Source organism: Opisthorchis viverrini (assembly GCF_000715545.1).
Source record: "Opisthorchis viverrini unplaced genomic scaffold opera_v5_168, whole genome shotgun sequence".
Lineage (NCBI taxonomy): Eukaryota > Metazoa > Platyhelminthes > Trematoda > Opisthorchiida > Opisthorchiidae > Opisthorchis > Opisthorchis viverrini.
This window is the reverse complement of record NW_008751823.1, coordinates 216,785-236,374: the sequence shown is the minus strand read 5'-3', so window position 1 is coordinate 236,374 and position 19,590 is coordinate 216,785. Positions and strand designations below refer to the sequence as shown.

General features: G+C 45.6%; 1 protein-coding gene across 1 annotated transcript in view; it reads right to left on the bottom strand.

The window, feature by feature from the left end:
* Positions 1-12,365: 12,365 nt before the first annotated feature.
* Positions 12,366-19,590, bottom strand: part of T265_07324 (hypothetical protein) — a gene marked incomplete at both ends in the record, with an annotated part of 36,918 nt that continues 29,693 nt past the window's right edge. The window contains 6 exons of the mRNA XM_009172816.1: positions 12,366-12,431; positions 13,212-13,578; positions 15,467-15,823; positions 15,921-16,055; positions 16,209-16,289; positions 17,732-18,232. Of these exons, the coding sequence (XP_009171080.1) occupies positions 12,394-12,431; positions 13,212-13,578; positions 15,467-15,823; positions 15,921-16,055; positions 16,209-16,289; positions 17,732-18,232 (1,479 nt within the window). The remainder of the gene's footprint in view (positions 12,432-13,211; positions 13,579-15,466; positions 15,824-15,920; positions 16,056-16,208; positions 16,290-17,731; positions 18,233-19,590) is intronic.

Below are 19,590 nucleotides of genomic sequence, written 5' to 3'. Positions count from 1 at the left end.
GTGGCTGGCCTTTGGCTCTCAGAACACAGAGACAAAACGTCCCATTCCAGGCCGACGATGATATGTCCGCGTGTGTTCAGACATCCTGGGAAAAATACGTCAGAGGGCCTCATGTGCGCGTCATCCAAGTTGTTTACACAGGAAGCAGAAGGGCCAAATCTTCGTTAGGCTTGTCGAAAGGCTAGCTGCGGAAACGGCCGACAGCTTCAAATCCGTTGGTTATGAAGCGCATCTCGAGGAGCTTGAAGGAGTTCCAAGGGACCGGATAGTTGGCGTTTGTTGGATAAAGTCTAGGCCGACAGGTATTTTACCACTGATGACATGGGGGCACGGGGACCTGATGAGATTTTTAAATTCAGAGAACACACTTGTTAGACAAGTTGTCAATTTAGACAGTTGGTGCGTGGACTAACCTTCTGACGGTCCTCCAATTATGATTTAGAGCTCTGTTCAAATAATGTTTGGACGTATTTTTATGTGAATCCTTGCGCTGGAAAATTAACTGCCCATCGCTGAAATACTTAAGAGCTGTACTATGACCTTCTTTCGCTTGCTGCCTTCAGGTGAACGAGTCACCGAATGACAAGGGCGAGCCTGACCTGGGGATCCTGGGTGAAATCCCCAATCTCGTAAATCCGTAAACCATGAACTGATGATGCCCCTGAAGACGTGAAATTTAGGAATGAAAGAAATTCCACGTCCTCTTCACTTTTGCCGCTTCAAACTTTTGGGTGTGTTTTTGGAACTGACCTTCCATGTATGGAGGTACACAACCAATCAGAGCCGTGAAACCAGCCGAACGTCTTTTGGGCTACTGGACGTCCGGCTACAGCTGCGCGAATAACCCTTAAAGTGACCATGATCTATTGGTTTTCTAACCAATCCTGAACGGTAAATCTGGAACCTCCTACGGCCTGGAAGGTTGTCACTGCCTATGTTCTCTCAAACACCGCTGAACTCTTGGGCCGGATGGCCTCCCACCTGCATTGCTCAAGGATGGGTGTGAAGTCCACAGCGCTTGTCCGGCCCATTCACCTCCACTCATGGAAAAGAAAATGTCCAAGAAAACTAGGAAGAATGTTCCACGGCGCCCATGGGTGCTTTTTGAAAATGATTTTTTAAAATCGAAGCCCGTAGTGGGTGTGACAACCACGTGCACAGGGTGATCAGCTTGATTCCAATCGTGACGAGACTCTTGGTATCACTCGTCAGACCTGCTAGGGTGTGCGTCGACGGAGTCTTCACACCGTCAGGTACATTCAGTTGACAGAACTGTTCTTATTACGCTTGTCCAGCAAGCACTGCTGCGGAAGTTTGCCAGTACAATAAGATTTTTGCATCATACTTCTGGGCGTGAGAGTACATGAGGAGCTCTGTAGAACTTCCTTGAAGGATGCCAAATTTCTTCATTCCCATTTAATTTCGTGATCGACGAGATGACGAGGCGAACGCTGGAAAGTCCCGACCTAAAACTGTCATCTTGTCGTGGTGGTCGAATTTCAGTGCTGCAGTCATTCTACGGGCTACACTAGCTGGAACTCAATTCCACAAGGTTCAACCCTACTGGGGAGGTCACTGGTGAGCAGCTCGACGAAGAAGATTGGGCTTCCAAATTGCTAGAAGTTGTATTGCGAGGCGGTTTGGAGGTAAAGTCGTACGAGCGTGGTGGCAGTAGTGTTTCCTCCAGGCTGCTAGGATCTCCATATTTGTGGAAGCAGCAAAGTTACCTCGAAGAAGGACGGGTTAGAAAAGCTCGGCCGTAAAACCGCACCTTCCAATCGCTCATCAGTTGACCGTGACCGCCGACGCGCATTCAATACCGCCGAAGTAATGTTAGAACACTTGAGTATGGCGCTTTTCAAAAGGCACCTGTTGTGCGCAGCCGCATTAGGAGCGATACAGTAATGCGTTCTCGAGCCATACCGGTCCAATGCGGGTAAGTGGGCCAGACTATTAAGTCAGTGGCTTCGGGACGCCCTCCCTCCAAGAAAGCCTGACAGCCGCTGCCTCACAGTTCTGACTTTTGAGTCAGAAGCTGGGAGAAGGGTCCCTGAACAAAACCTTACGTCCTTCCATTACCTTGTAGGTCAAACTTTTGAGTCAAAGGGTCAAGTTAAGGTATCTCAACCAACTCCCTTTCGGTTTCGGCAATCGGGAACTACCATTCGTCCTTGAAGCTCCACACTGACTGACCCTCTCCCAAACACTCCACGCCTCGAATGATGCAGTGTGGTCTGCCCTTCAAGACCTTGGTGTTCAGATAGCTTCCGACAAAGACCTTGTCGATGTGGAATATACAGAAGACGTTGTTCTCATTTTCGAAAGGGAGAAAAAGGCGCAGGTGTTTCTGAATCAACTGACCATAGTCATCCCCTTCTTTGGCATACGCTTTTCACCCACAAAATGAAGATCATGCTTCTAGACATGCAGCCACCGGACACGCCACTTAAAGTTCAGGGGGAAATACTCGACATTCTGGACCCTCTTACGTTTCTTGGAATTGGTATTAGTTTTAATTTTGGTGTGGCGGATGAGATCAATGCTCTAACCACTTGGTCCATCTCGCTCCTCAGTGCATGGTTTCAGTTGCTGCAAGGTATGGTTGCCAATCGATGTCAACGGCCTTCTTGTTAACAGCTTTTGCCCAGCGTATGTGAGAAGGTGTTTGAGGTGTCTGAAGCTACCGCAGAGTGATTGCGGTAGGCTCGCACTAAGTCTCTTCCTCATCTATGTTTATTCTTTTCTTTGCAATTAGGTTTTCAAACGAAGCATGAGTGTCGAACACCAATTTTATGCTATAGATGGTGATGGTGATAGTCAGGAAGCAAACACTCACTGGCCTAGCTCTCAAGTGATCCAAGTACGAATTGGTGTCTTAGTTTCACCCCATTTTCATACTACCAGCCTATCTATGGGCATCATTCCTAAGTAACCTATATTCGCTCTGAGAGCACTGGTGTGCTGAGTCGAGCGCTGCGCGAAATTCGGCAAAACACGCTGGCGTTGGTTGTTTGAACTTCAAGCGGTCGTTCGCCGTGGGATCATCATTCTCATCATGATTGACAGCAATACACCAGTAATAAGTACTGGTGTTTAACTGGAGGAAGAAAGTTTAAGTACAATGTAAAGAGAGAATGGCAGGATAGATTTATTGCTAATAAGCCCTTTGTCCGTAAGGAAACTAATCAATGGTAAGGTGCCTGTACCACTGAACAACATTGTGTTAAGCACGTCTAAGCACCTGTCGAACTAAGATGCCATCAGCGGGATTGATCCCACGTCCTTTGCAAACCTCAGCCGACATAATCCCGGCGCACCACGACAGGCAAGCTTTAACTAAACAGTCTGGCAAGAAAAGGACAGCATGGACGCCACTGGGATCGGTTGGGTGTTATGTCCTGCAGAGTTTCTGACCATGTGCAAACAGGATCACGTGGACCTCAGCTATGAAGGTGCTAAGATGTCAACTCAATCAGTTTCGCTGTAATCGCTTCACGTTGCCTTGTTATGGCCTGCTCTTTGCGAACCATTCGCCAACATTGGCGGGGAACAGAAAACAGTGCTCTCTTTGGTAGACGGTGTTTTGGTGTACGTAGTGCTTGCCCAAACTTTGTAAGCTTCGTCTGCTGCTATAACGATTCGTACTCGTTACCAAGTTGCGGCAAGCTATGCTACGGAGACATCCGTGATTGGACGTTTGAAGACGCCAAGGTTCCTTGGATTGGAGGGGCCAAGTCTCACAGCCATACAGTAAGACTGTTCTTGCAGTTCCGTTATATGCTCGACTCTTCAGATTCAGTGAATATCTTTCCTGACAACATAAATTATGCCAGTTGGCAAACGCTGCCTGCTCCTTGATTATACGCACAGTAACTGCATAGGCTGCAATACACTCACGGATTATACAGCTGTCGGGATGCGTGAGCCGACAAACAAATTTTGTCCCTTCAGCAATGTTGTGGAATGTGGGTAGCTCGGGTGCGCTGTTTATCCCTTCATTTTGAAGTTTCTGAGCAGCACAAGGGCTGATCAACACAGACTATCTGAACAGAAGGCTCACTGACTAGGACAGGTCTTTACGTTTAAATTTGGAACTGGCTTACCAAGTAATATTCGTAGCAACACTTACTAAGCGAATATTCCAGTGGTTCTCAAAGGGTGCCTTACCGTTTACAGGTTGGAAACAATTGAGACGCTCCATTCGGATGGGAATATTTCTAGTTTCCTGGTGGAGAGGAACTGTTATTGGAGAGAGTCGAGCAACACTATGTTACATGCCTAGTAGAATTTAGCAGGGATGTCGTTCTCATCTGAGGGTTTTTTTGTTTCAAGCTATTAGTAGTTGCTACGATGTATTTTGGAGATCCAGTGCAGTCGGTCTCGTGTGGGCGTAGCGACACTGACGGCATGAAGACGGCGGATTGGGTACTTAAGCGGTTGGGCAACTTGGTCTATCCATTTGGTGATTTCTCGCCGAGCTTGGGATAAACTTGAGTTTCCTAGAAGTGGTCATTTATCTTTACTGGACCGTTGCATGATGATGATGATGAAGACGTGTGATGATGTGTATATTCTTTCGAAGTATGTGGTTTAGGGAGCACTGCCCTTGTTCCTTACCATCCCTGACCACTAGCGGCTACGGTCAACCCGGACTGAGGACGTGGACTGGCGTCTTAGAGGACGGTAGTATGGTGACATCACAAGGCAGTGTATGGGGGCGTGGCGTATACAGCTGCCCAATTTTTACTGAAATGTGGGATGGTGTTGAGTTGGGATAGCGCAGTCTGTTGTATAACATTTTCCAAACTGAACTACTGAATATCGAACTTACTTTCTTAATCAGTGGTTAGAGCACGAATATATTGACCGGAAGGTCCGTGGTTCAAACCCGACCTCAGCCTCTTAACTTCTCTTGTTTAGGCCTGGGCAACTTGGTAGTATCCCAGCCCTCGTGTGGCATGGCAGTTAGGCACTGAAAGGATGCTACAGCTGAACAACTTTTCTGAATCATTGGTCTGCTTGGAGCCTAGCTTATTTCCACCGTTCGGTAAGGCTCATTGTCTAAGGTGTGGTTTATGTTATTAGACGTTTGCACGTTCGCCTTGTAGTATCTCTGTATCCCTCGGTACGACCTGCGATCTTCCATCAGATCTAGTATGTAATTATGGAAGTTACACCTTGTTCACCTTTGTTAATACCGAAAAGATCACTTTGGTGTATCTTCGTAGTACATGTTTGCTGTTTGTCCGCTGTGGAAATATTCGTCTAGTGTGGCCAGAGGAAGCTCGTTGGGAGCACAGTATATGGTGAATCACATGCCGACACCGTGACCAACTGCTTTAACTCAGTTCAATATTCCGGCCACTAACGATGTGCGTGTGCATTATACGCTCCTGTGCTTGACTTTCTTTGTTGACCAGTCTTCTTGTTGGATATGTAAAAATCCGATCCAGGACAGCGTCTCAACTTGAATGGACTCAGCATCTGTTTGGTAAAGCAGCTTCGAGCCGTTTGTGGAAGATAAGGGCCCAACGAATAAACGACACCTTGATAAAGTTTCGTTACTCAACATACTCTTGGATTTTTCATCTGTTTATTTTGATGATTTCCAGATGGCTCAGGCAGCCATTATGATTGGGTTATGAACTTGTAAACTGGTCACTTTGCTTTCCTCACAGTCAAACGTCCCATGAGTAGTGGTTATTCATACATATTTTTGGTAACGCATTATCGCTTCCAGTTGATATTTCTAATCTTATTACAGCCATGTGGTATGAAATACTTCCAGCAGCCGGTATTATGCTGGCTTGCTTTGCCATTTACGAACCTTCAATGAGAGGAATATCATATTTGCTTTTTGGAAGAGTAGGTCTTTAATATACTGCTTAGCACACCTCTCAGTGGAGTGGTACAGATTTCTTTCGATATCGGGATGACTTTGCTCTCCACCTGAGGGACCGGAATTTGGTTGGAGGACACCATAAACTGAAAGTAAGCACTGCGCTTAACTAACAAGCTTTTCTGAAGGGTCTCGAAGTAGTGGATGATGAGTAGTTTCCACAACAGCAAAAGATGGTGATTGTTGTCCTTTGTGCCATAGTCCATCAATAAACGATATTAGCTATCTTGTCTTTTTATCAACCTCACTATCGTTTCGGTCTGTTCTGTCTGGAATAACTAGCCAGTCGGTCGTAGTAGTGTATTATCTCACCTTGTGTTGCTTCAGATAGGTTGTTGACCCAACCTCTCATGGCCTATTGCCAAAATAAAGGCTACTAATAAATGCGATTTTCTGAGACAATATTTTGTTCGGCTGCTTTCATGCTGCAGTGATTGTGATAAGAAACCTTCAGAGACCCTCAAAGATAGTCGCACTCAGTAGAACATATTTGTACGACAGGACTAGTAAGTAAATTAATTGATTTGTGCTAAGAAGGACTTGATTCAAATGTCCCACAAGTGCCCCATAATTTGCTTCCGAGACTGTTGCTTATATGCGGTACATTGTCGTCGAACGAGGTTACTTCACCGAGTTTTCTATCAAGTTGTGCTCAAATGTGCGATCTCTGGAATTTTGTCATTCGGTCCATCGTTTCTTTAAATTATTAACTTGAGAACCAATAAATGTAAATCTATAAGATCTACATTTCTTGGTGACGCCTCCCACGCGGTTAGTCTTGAGATGATAAGATCGACAAACCTACTCCAATTTGGGGAGATAGGTTTTACCAGAGGAGTGTTTCCTCACTTCTGACCCCCTTGAGGAGATAGCACATCTATCTATACCTACTGGTGCACCAGTTTTCCTGGTTTTACCAGCACTGTCATCAATTTGAGTATGGAGTTTCATGCGATCTTATGAACCTTTCGTTCGATTTTACTGGAGGTGGTAATCTTTAAAACTAATCCAGTCGAATACCACACTTCTCACATAATGTTCGGGTTTATTCCGATCCGTCTAGTACTTTCTTCGAAATACTGATGAGGGCATTTGCTTTTCAACTGTCAACTTGACTTGGTCGATAATTTGGTGTGAGTATGAGTTTGGAGTTCTAATAGCAGTTGTGGTTACTGAGGTGAGAAACTTAGACAGGACGATCTATTGATACAGTACAGCCCTAGATGAAGAACCTCTGAACAGATATTATGACCGTAAATATACTTTATTATTTCCCATTAGCCAGTCGTTAGATACACATCGCCGACCCGTTTGAGAGATATCATACATGGTCTCACGGGAGCAAAACCCTTCCAGAGAGGAAGCTGGGTCTTAAAATTATGGACTTTCGTTAACCTAATTTTCACTTATTTTCTCTCCTGAAACTGTATGATACGAGCGCATATTAGTGAAGAAATGGTACATTATGTTGTTATGACAAAATGTGAATTGTCGGGAAATCAAGAACCCCATTTTAAAGCTGTTAATCTCATCACAGACCACTGTTGTTCTTGGGGGGTCACGCAAAACTGTATATCCAAGGTAAGAGCTGTCTGTCAGCAGAAGAGGAACAAAGTGTACCTATAATTTCCCCCCACGGTAGTATCTAACGGCTTTTCTTTCTATGCATCCGATATACCTATTCCTACGAATAGGGGGAGTTTTACCCCAACAGTTTTTAGAGCCTAAACCTAGCCTCGGACAAAATTAGCCCAGTAATTTAGTGTCATCAACAATGAGTACAGGGTGATTGCAGTCGGCTTCACAATAACTATACCTTGTAATCAGGATAACTGTCTTAACTCAATTTTTTCTCGGGACAGTTTCAGTGTATCAGGTATAAACTATGTGCTGAGGGTACGTTGGTTCCAGCTGCTACAGTCAGTGGGAGATGTAGCCAAGTATTGGAGGGCCTAATCAGGTCGTTCGCCTTATATATTACTCCGGAGGAACGGGAAACTGGGTAGCTACGCACTGAAGGTGATCGCTTCGATGCACGGGCGCCACTAACTACGTGATTGAACCATGTCTGTCAGTGTCACTGACCATTAATGAGTTGAGTCCTGGAGTCCCCATCCAAAAAGACAGCAGCCGTCAACCTGATTGAGTTTTCCTGGTTAGTGTTTGCATGCTGCATTGCTAGTTCATAGAATATCCACCTGTCGGTTACTTCTACTCATAGGGCTGCGCAAAAAGCTCTGCGAGGTAGACGATCCTCTGGCATGCATAACCAGCGCAATCTATGAAGCGTGAGAAGATCACCCATCGCGGGACAGTTCTGTTTTTCTTAAACCAACTGGCGTACCTCAGCATTACTAATCTAATGTTCCACCAGTGCTTCGGAGACACCGACTGTCAAACACTGATATTTCATACATCTGTATATAGAGGCCATGTTTGTGATCCATAAAGTAGTATGGATCGCATCGTCGAGTGTAAACTGTCCCGTCGACAGGTAGAGTGACGTCACGTCGGCGCCACAAATGTCGGAGGTTGGCGAAATCTGTCTTGGCTTTCCCGATTTGAGAAGCCCTCTTGTCTTCAGTCAGTCCATTGTTGCTTACACAACTGCCTAGGCAAACTAATTTATCTGCCACTTCGAATGGCTGGTCTGGAAGCATGGTGTTTGGGTTTGGTGTCAGCCAGTTTTGTGGCAGCACTTTGCAAGTGTGAAGCTCATAGCAAATCGTGCAGCAAAATTTTTAAGGCCTTGGAGAAAATACCGCTTGTTAGTTGTGCCAACTTCCGGTTGTGAAAACTCATTAAGCTGCGGGCGAAGGCGCATTTCAAGCCTTAAGTATTTGTAATGTAATGTAATGTTTTGGGTTGAAAACGTGTCCGTAGTTTGCTGACTAAAGGTACAAAACAACTTCAACTCATTATTTTATGACTGGACATTTTAGAAGATGTAGCTTTTTTGATTACTTTGCATCTATTCGGAAGCCTCTGCTTGCCGACATGTGACTCGGGGTGCTACCGCTTAAGAATATTGTAGGGATATTCATGAAGAGAAAGCGGACTAACACGACATTCAGTTACATGATATGTGCAGACATAGCTGATAGGTTGCTTCATTGTAATTACCTTGTGGTCTTTTTTCAGAACTGCTTGTCGAGATTCTGTAGCTTTGGATCAGCGGTTGGGTGTTCTTCACCCAATTACTGCAGTCAGGCTAGGTTGCACAATGAGTGTGCAACTCGTCGAATTGACCTATTTGAGGTCACAGGGCCAGCACACGGTTGACTGGGTCAAGAACGTGTAGTGTGTTGCTTCCACTTTCCACCTGGATGCCATACACAGCAAACTGCCGCACAATATGGTCTATAAGTCAATAAATACAGCAATAACGAGCAGTAAACTGTTGCTCAACTGTGATAGCATTCGAGTTGCCATACTGAACCCATTAGTCCTGGGCCTGAGTAGCCCAGCAACGCCGATCGACAGAACTAAGCCGTGTCATGAGCTCACCTGGTGGAGTGGACGGTGCTGTAACGTGTGATTATAACAGAGGCTGCGTGGAACCACCGATTCGGCTGGTGCTTCGGGACTAAGATGGTAGCAACCGGCTAGGCAAGTACCGATTGGACGGACAAAAGGCCTATAGTGTTCGGGCTATTGTGCTACGAGGCTTATCATTCATGAACCTTGTTCAATGCTGACTTTGTTTTGCTTTGCTGGCTGAGTTTTTTCGTGGACGGCTAGCTTATTGTGCAATACGTTATTGTTTCAGCCTTCTCCCCGTGTGACCTAGTTTCCATGATTATCTCGGGAGGTTTGCTAGTTTTACTGCCATGCAGCCATTGACTCCAAGTTGAACTGTATGGAGTAACTCCATCTGTAACATCTAGCAACGCATCGACGTCATCGTCAGAACTCGACCATCTTCGAACAACCCCTCAGGTATCTGAAACTGGCGTCCTTTCTTCTTTGTTGCATATGCTCCAGCTCGAGAATCCTCCATACCATATCGACAAAACTTACACTGCCCAGGTGTTTTGCTTCACATCATCCACGTTCCAGTTCTGAACAGATATCAACCTCAAGTGAATTATATTGGATGTTTTGCATAACCACCACGGCGTTGTCAAACACATTCAGTGTCAGACGTAACTGATACACTAGAAACTGAAGCAGTCATCAACGGACTTTGGTGTGGAGGAATATGAGCGCTCACTGACCACTTTTTACGGGCTTGAATCACAATAATCGACGACAGCTCTTTTTTAATCCTTTGATTCATCAACGAGACATCGCGTCTAGGGAAGCCATATTCGTTTTACTTGGTTGTACTACGAATTACGTAGTATTAATTTTTTCTCGAATGAATGTCTTGTCCCTTGCTATTTCTAGCAGTTTCTACCCATGAAACGTTGCTTTTCTGAGACAGCTTAAGTATGGGAAAGGTTTGACCTTCAGAGATCGTGTATCGTCCTCCGCATCATCCTCGATTTTCACAACCCGAAGTGTATTTATCAACTAGGGTTCTGTCATTTCAGAGTTATCGTTGGGACGAAAAAGTTCCTTGAAGTGATGCATTTGTCCGGTCGGCCTAGTCGAAAGATATCGACTCGAGACTCAATCAAAGGCTTCGACGAAAAAATAGCATTTCCTGTCATGTTTGAGCCAACTCAGCATTTCCCAGTCGTTGCAATCATCATTTTACAAACCTTGCTTCGCCTTCGTATCTTGGTGACAGCGTACTGTCTGAGGCCGAATCTATTAGAATGCGCTTTTGCCTCCGGATTGTATCGACGATCTCGCCTAACATCTCAGTCGGCTCGATCAACCCTTCATAATTTGCAAATTAGTGTATTTCGTAAATTTCCTACAACTTGGTGTTCAAGTAGATTAGGTTGACGGAATCCGCGGGGCACGGCCCACCTGATGAACTCCAAGGGGGGCGAAACCGGTAGTGGACCTTCATGAAGCTATACTGGGATATCTCGAATATTGTATTGACTGAAACACAAAGCAACCATGGTTGTGCACGTTCAGTTGAGTCCCTCGTTAACTCCGACTTTGCAGCTGATTTGCAACCGTATTTCGGCTAGACACTATATTTACTCAAAATAGCTACTAAATCTGTTCCGTGCGAGCAACCGCACACATACTGCGGTTCAAACAGGAACTAAACTAACAAACCTTTCCACTGTAGTCGAACTGACAAACACAGGCAAACCACGCAGTAGGTTTGTCGAAAATTATCCGAAGCATGCTACTGAGGGGTAAATTGCTGCGATCTGCAACCGGACAGAGCGCGTACAACAACTTATGGTCTAACACGATCCGTTAGAATCGCTCAGCTATTGGAATGGAAATGATTCCATTTAAATCGAGATTTTAGCCTACGAATGAGATCAATGTATGCGGAAAAGCTGAGAAGCACAGCATAGCTGTTTGCTTGCTGTTGAAGGTCATGGGAGCGCGCGTCTCACTAATCTACAAAAAGATTCGAAACCTGCAACCTTGCGGCCGTTAGTTGTGCACTAAGCGGTTTGGCCACGGGCGGCCGCTCAACACTATGACTAACGTGCACTCAGTTACAAGGTATTCAATCGAGCCTGATCGATTTCCTATTTCTTTTGTGGGCGTTCGGGTGGCAGTGAACCAGACACCGGTTAATCAGAGCGAATTCCGTTGCCGGACTGGTATCTGTCAGGCTGTGCGAAAAGAATTCGTACGGCCACTGGAGCGTAATTGCCAAAAAGGCTACCCCCGATTGTACACTCCTTGGTGCTGACAATTCTCCCCAACGATTACGTTTTGAACATGACACAACATGCTGCTCTCGTTATCGCGCCCATGTTTGTTGAGTACAGATCCCCAAGGGAATCTCATGAAGTCGAACCTCACAATGGGAAAATCTCGATCTTGTCAGATTGGTTCTATATACGTATAACGAGCTTCTGTTTGATAACTAAACAGAGAAGTTGACGCGGCAGTTGGGTCGATTACATTTGCGTCCTTGGGTGAACGTAATCAGGAATTTATTCATGATCAACAAGGTGTTTCAAGTGTGTGCAAGTCCTGACAGACTTCTCTATTTTCGACGTAATCAATTTAAAATTGTCGCACAGATGATTGCGTTTCATAGCGCTCTTGCTTTCCAAAACTTGACCAGTGGGTTTCTAATTAAGAGACCACTGGTTCAGTTATCTCCTGGAATTTGCACTACACCGGTAAGGTGCTTTTTAAAATCCGTCCACCCATGCAATCTAGCTTGTGTGACCGAAAAGATATTCAGCGTACAAGATGAACACCAGATTTCGCAGAATATACTCCTGATGGCGAAACAGCTTGTTCATGAGTGTTCAGTTACAGCAGTAAGTCCACTTTTGTAGCTATACTCTCTTACGAACAATCCGCTTACGGATGGACAGAAATACGACGGCTATACAGAAGTTTTATTTTCTCCATGAGAATAGAAAAAACATTGGAGGAAATATGCAAAGGATTTAGTTGCTTCGTTGACGTTTCGGTTTTTCTCCATGATCTGAAATTGAATGAGAGCTAGTGATAGCAGCACACATGAACGGAATATACAAACACCCTTAGATACCATTTGTTTATAAGATACGGGTTATCGTGTCTGGCGCAGCATTACTTAACAGACTACCGCTACCCTTACTGCTTACGAGGATAACATGTCAGTTGCTAGTACTCAATCATCGTCGCCCTGAAGTCTTCTCGGTGATCATGCATTAGCGGACACCATTCGGGGCGTCGAAGAATCCGAATGCTCTTCACATAGTGAAAAATCACTTTGAACTTATACGCTTAGCTATTGGTCGCAACATTGCATATGGTTGGTTAGTTTTCTGTAAATTGTATCGCTTGATCAGCAGCGGTCACAAGCTCGGTGTGTTCAGTTGGCAGCACCTTCTGCTCCTGACCGACATGTACTTTAGGTACGACACCACGCACCGTTCAGTAACTAGAACCACAGGAATACCTAGGAAGTTACCGACCGCAGGACCATTTGCCACTAGATCAGTGGGCATCACTGGCGGCGTTACTGACATTTCAGGGCTTGTGCGTTCAGTGACCAGTTTGATGTTCCAGGGTGCTGCGCAGGTCATGGTGATTTAGTTACCATATCGTTCTCACGGGTCGATGCATCTGAGCTCTGTGCTGATTGAGGAAACACAGTGGCTCTGATAGTTTTTCTGAAACAGACTTGTCAACGGATTTTGTGATATTTTGCCTGTTCCCAGATTAATGACTCACGGCCAATAACTCGAAGGTAACTTTTTAAAGGCAACTAGAAACTCACCGAATTCCATGGAAGACTTGGCGCGTTTTCGTCCCGCTGTGTCGGACTTGGCGGATATGACATCAGAAAAGGTCGGAGCATTGTTTGGAGGCATCCAGCTTACGCCAAGAGCTGCCCTAGCAGCCTTTTTGATATTATGTTCTTGTTGTTTGGCTTTTGCCACGGAACTGGCTTGGTTGCATACCGTCTGGATTAGTTGTCGATTCCCCCCACCGATGCTTTCAGTCAAACTTTGTTCCGTAGCTTCTATCATGTTGACTAATTGGTCAGGACCTGCATGAGCTCTACTGGCGGCGGCAGAAGCCACCAGATGTTTGGCTGCCTCGGGCCGAATGGTTCCAGACATAAGTGCCCGACGAAGACGGGCCTACAGAGTAGTAAAGGAAATTGGGTGACAAACAGGTCAGAATAACGCGGTGGGTTAAAGACAAATTCAGTGAGACAAGGGTAATAAGTGATAGGAAGACTACTCGATGTGAACTACAACTTAAAAAATGTGGGCGCCGCAGTCGTTTTAAAGGTAGGATGATCCGATGGAACATGTGATCTTCAGCTTTTAATCCATTTTATTCGAATCCTTTGCAAACTTCAGGTATGTAGTCAGGTGATGGACTCAGGTGGAATGAACAGAGAAGACCAATAAAACAAGGTGGTCGATAAGGGATCTGCGTCCTATCGCTTACCAGAGAGACTATCGGCGTTATTGTGAAGGCCTATCCCGTGTCCCACCCACGCCTAATTATAGGTTGTTTCGTTTACCAGGCATCTGTCCAACGGATCCGCAACTAGCCTTTTCCACAACAAAGGATGCAGTCAGTAGCGAAGGGGCAATCCACCATTTATTTCAACTCAATTAGGACCGAATTTTCTGACCGATTCATCGGTTGTCCAGTATATCCACCCCGTAAATGAGTAGATGACCGTTGTCATGATCATCGCTTAATTAGTAAGGGTCCAACTTTATCATACTAATCAAAGGTAATGCTGCCGAAAGATTGACAACGCTAAATGTACATAGGATATTGGGTAGATAGGGAATTAGTCTTATTGTTCTGCCTGCCTTAGCTTTAAGTGAGAAATGAAAATAGACACCGGTTAGGGAGTATCGCACACGAGGTACTCATTTGAGTATCGCGTCGGCACCCCCTCACTTTGCAAGTGTACAGCTTGATGTTCAGCTGAGGAACTCGATGATCACGCCAACCTGATGAGTTCCGGATGGCGTGAAACGGACGAGTTATCGGTGAGGTTAGATAATCTTAAATGGTAAAACAGTTCATCTTCAGTTATTTCAATGCTCACTTGATTGATCATCCACATAATTCAGTAGACAAAGTGCTTCGGTAGACTACTATTGTCAGGACGAATCACCTATACGGGATAACGCGTCAACAACTTCCACGGCCCAGACAGCCAATTCCTTAGATGTTTAAAACGTCAGAGGGTATGCGACGACAAAAATGCATAGAGTGAGACGCATTGCACATTATTCACGTTAAATCCTGTCAAAAGATCAGTCAGTGGAGGTAGTTTGAGTTAGGTTTTTCTAGATGCGTCTGTGGCCAAGTGTCCACTCCTATAAGAAGGCTGCTGGACCTTGGGTTGACCCTATGCACCCACTCTATCGAGTCTGTCGCACCCGCAACACTACATCTCACGGGGCATCAAAGGGTCCATATCTGTCAACAGCCTAAGGTCAGTTCGGTAGCACCAGGTGCCGTCCAGTAGCCTATACTAAACTCGTGGTATGTGAGACTTCCGCCACGACATATCGTGACACTCTGGAGACTCGGTTGTCAGCTTGGAATCGGCCACGTCCTCGTGGCACCACTGCCAGAACTCCGTTAACGCATGTGCAAAGTTTCCCGCATCCTGGCTAACACCGTCGCGCCACGAAAGGATGCGATGGCTTTAATGTAGCTTGCTCCAGACCCACTGGTAAATGGGTGTACCTAACAAAATTATGGAATAGACCAATCTAGTCTCGTCTCAATGACAAACGTTTAGTGGAAGTGGGAGGTGGCGGCATAGTGCTTCGGGCCATACAGGACAAGTTACCGCGTTCATCTATAAACGACTCAGAGAAACAGTTTCTAGTTTATATGCTGGACTCATTGAAACGATTACACTACTGCTGGCACTGCTATATCGGACGCCTGTGTGATTCGGAATTGGTTGGCGCTAAGGTTCCACCAAACACGTGCGAAATCCTGCCTTTGAATTTTGTAGCGAAAGAGCAATAAGAAATCACTTACTTGCGTCTTCTTCCGTCGCACGCGTGCTCTTGCAGATAGCTCCTTGGACAATTTTATACCCCCAAGACGCGCACGAGCAGCGTCTGAACCGCCGACCTCTTCGTCTTGAGCAACCATAAGGCTTGACGCGGCCATGAAGACTAAACGTTCTCGTTGCCGGAATTCACGAGCCAGCTGACGGGATGCAGCGCGTATGTAAGCTATGTAAGCAGGCGCACGTAGGCCCTCACTTTCCTGCTCCTGAGCTGGTCCCGTTTCGACAGACGGTTTGCCTTTGAGTAAGATTGCTAATTCCTCAGGTTGTGGATGGGGCAGTCGCATTAATAACGTAGTGATGAGTTTGAGTGTCAAGGTACGCTAAGAGGAGAGAAGAGTGCAATATTTAGGTCAGGGAACCGAATGGCTACTTTCGCCAAATGGGAAAAAGTCCATAGTGGTGGGTACCGATCCTTACCTGGACGTAACAGTGTGGACGGTTATTCAACTCGTCCAGTGCAATACGATTGGCCGCACGGAACAGTTTCAAAACAGGTTTCCGACCAACCTCTAGGTGAAGTAGCTGAGCCAGTTGTACCAAGTTTGCAATAAGCTAGAATAAAAAGTGCAGTAAAATTTATTGGAATGTACGTAAAAGAGGACAGAATAGTAGGTATCCTACTAGCTTAATCTCATCGAACCCTGCTTATTTGACCGACGCCAGTGAAAGAAGTATCACTACGAGAGAACAATGAGGTTAACTTACTGAGTCTGACCAATCCTCTGGCAGCGGGTCTTTCGCATCGTGTTCCAGTTGGAATAGACAATCTTGCATCAATCTTTGGAGCTACGGAGAGCAAGGAATGGATAAAGGCAGTAGGGTGGTTGAGATGAGGCCAACTACGAAGCTGCCTATGCGTTATACCTTACTAAAGTTGATCAGTGGTGGTGATACTGAGACCGTCGTTCTTCTATGACATGACCTAATAAATAGGGTTGCAGCAAAAGAACGAGCGGGATAAGTCACGATGGAAAGTTGTTCACACGGGCAAATCAGAGCCCCAATAAAGCCCAAATAAATACGTGTTTAGTTGCTTCTCGAGTGGTGACCTCTGGGTGGAAGGAAGGGGAATGTGAGTTGGTGAAATGTTTCCCACATTCCGCCTAGGATTATTGTAACGTTACCGTTTGGATGGACACCCAGGTGAATTGTGCCAATCGTCTTAAGGTCAGATAAGGCAAGCCAATTTCCGGATTCACTCTGAAGCAGCTGGTGACTCGGAATTTAGCTATTTGAACAGAGATGACCAACTACAACAAAATTGTAGAGCCTTAGCAGCATTGTCACCTGTGGTGGATGAAATCAGGCGTTGCTACAACGACACTGGATGGTGGTCACCCTTAGCCCCAATCTCAAACGGATAACTGTAACTAAAGAAGTACCGAAAGGCATACCCAAGTCCCGCTGAATACAGCAATCGCACCACCAGTAACTGGCAGCTTCGCTTCAAAATGATTTTCCACAATTTTGGCTACTTCAATCACTCGTGATTCCTCAATGACCAGTAAGGTGTAAACATGAGCACATGCCCCTTTGTGGGACCCCGACGTATGCACAAAATGGAAGCCCAAATTAAGGAGAATATAAAGCGCATGTTCAGGAGAACGGGACAGTTCTGGGGACCCGTTTTCTGCTTTTTTGAACTCAGTTGTCTCCGAGTCACGGCGGGAAAGGCGAAGTAGCTTCAAGATCCCGGAGTTGGTAACATGCCCCAAACTCATCATCAAATAGCATAGAGAATATGCTCATCAAATGAACGCGTTGCGTTGGCTTTGCTTCTGCGGTGGAGGGAAGATTCACCGCAAGACTAGCGAATCGGTACAAAACGCAGATTGTCATCTGGACTATCATCTAGACACCAAGCGCTGATGCGGCTGTCTTAAAACTAAGGTGAGATATTACTGATTGAGCTTGGGGATTTCGCCGTCCAGTTACGACATAATCTAGCGATATATCACGAGCGTTTCACGTAGCTATACTAACCTCCGTACTGTGTGTCTAAAGTAGTCTTCATATGTAAATCTGCTCTGATTTCTCCGAAGTCTCCGGTCGATTATGCATTAAAAAGTGGACTACAGGGTATGCTGATGAGAGGAATTCTAGAAGCTCAGACTAACTGATCAAGTGAGCAACCACAGCCTGAAATAGAGAAATTACGAAGCTAACCTCCTGGGGACCAACGATGGCCACATATACTCAAACCTATTATTGGTCGATTTGCCACTTACCAAGGATGTCCGAAGTTTGCGTTTTTTTCGAATCTCCCGAAAGAAAGCACATTTCGTTTTACATCCAACAGCCTCTGCCGAATCCGCGTCCTTGTTTACAAGAAGCGTCTCATTTGCCGAAACTTCTACTCTCAGTAAAAGTGCTAAACATAGTGAAGACCAGTGACGTGCTTCCCGGTGTCCAGCGCATAATAAACTTAGCCGCTCCAGCTCTGAAACGGACGATCCTTTTGGTGCTTTGCCGATAGAAAACAAGGTCGAATATCGAGCTGTTCTACTGTGAGTGGTTTCGCCAGGAAGACTACCGGTCTCGAGTCCTGTAGACGGAGAAAGACGCAGTAGGGCTTGCCAGATAGATGTAACCGCTGGCGACACAGACAACTGAAAACCCGAGTCCGTCGATTCAGCAGAAGACGTTGATGCAGGAGCAAGTAAACGGTAGACTAACTTGAGTGCATGCTCAAGCGTACAAGCAACCAGAAAATACAGATTTTCAACGGCCTGAAATAGAAAAACAAGTGTCACGGTGAATCGTTGATGCATTCGCGGCGTAATGCGAATTATGAATGTCGAAAACTGCTAAGCCTCCGGTGAGCATATGTTACGTGATAATTTCTCCCGCTTGACTGAAATCAGTCAGCTGTGCGTGTGGCACAAGAAACTACTCGCTAAAGATGCACCTAACGCGTGTAGCTGCAGCACACTTAAGTGACCTGGACCCTTATACCATACCAGGGCACGGATAGAACCTCACCAAGTCAGACGTGTTTGTCTTCCAAGGTTTGGTTATCCATTGCAAGTCCGCCTGGTGTGGCGATGTAGGGTGGTTACAGGCTTTTGCGAACTCCTCCCATTCCAGAAAATCGTAGTACAGCGTAGTGCGTTAAGACGTTGAAATATTCGGTTCATCCTATAGCCAAGCTAAGAACACTGGATTTCCTTCTATCGACTCACGGTACACTCGCAGCCGCCGGCTGTTTCTCAGCACCAGCCGGTATGGTAAGTACTTTGATGCGGGCACTGGCAGCTGCCCTTCTGTTTCACCTATGTACGTGCTTTCACACGTACAATCATACTTGTGGATGCTGTTTACGGCTGCTGGATTAGCCAGACCATCCTCATCATTGAAGGCGATCTTCTTGTCGTTTTTAATATGCTGAAAAGCTTGTTGTTGACGGTGATGTATCCCAAGCGATGTATCATTACCTGTAAACAGTCTTTCAAGGGTTTGTGGCGACATGGAACTTCGAAGCGGATATGGAAGAATACTGTCCTACAAAAGCACCAACAATTTCTAAGGTGAGTGGATTGAAACGCACCAGAACAGATTACAGTGGCGCGCGAAAATGTGTACATGTAAATCGACTAGAGAGAAGCTTTCGAAAGTTTGGTACTCAGCTGCCCTAGGTTTATGATGAACCCTCCTATTAACTGACCCAGTTAGTTCTCGATAGAGCAGTATGCCAAGGAAGGCAAACATGTTACCTTCTTCACTATCCTAATGTGCAGTATAGTTAATCTGGTGAGCACTTTCCTGCATGTTCGAAGCTCTTTACGGGTGGTGAGTGCGGCATTCACGTAGAGTCAACAATAACATCATTCATCAATGCTATCACACCCTCCGTTTTGGCTGCTGGACATAAAAGCGTCTGCAAATATAAGGCCCCAGAAACAAGCCATCACAAACCCATCTGCAAGTTTGTACAAGTGACTGTGAAGCCAAGAGTGCATAGAATTGGTGAAATACGCTCATTTGCAAATAGTGTTGGAGGTAACGGGGGGCTCAGCTGAATCACTCGTCCATAGTATTCTTCAAATGAATATACCGCACAAAGACCGCCTAATGTTCCGGTTGTACG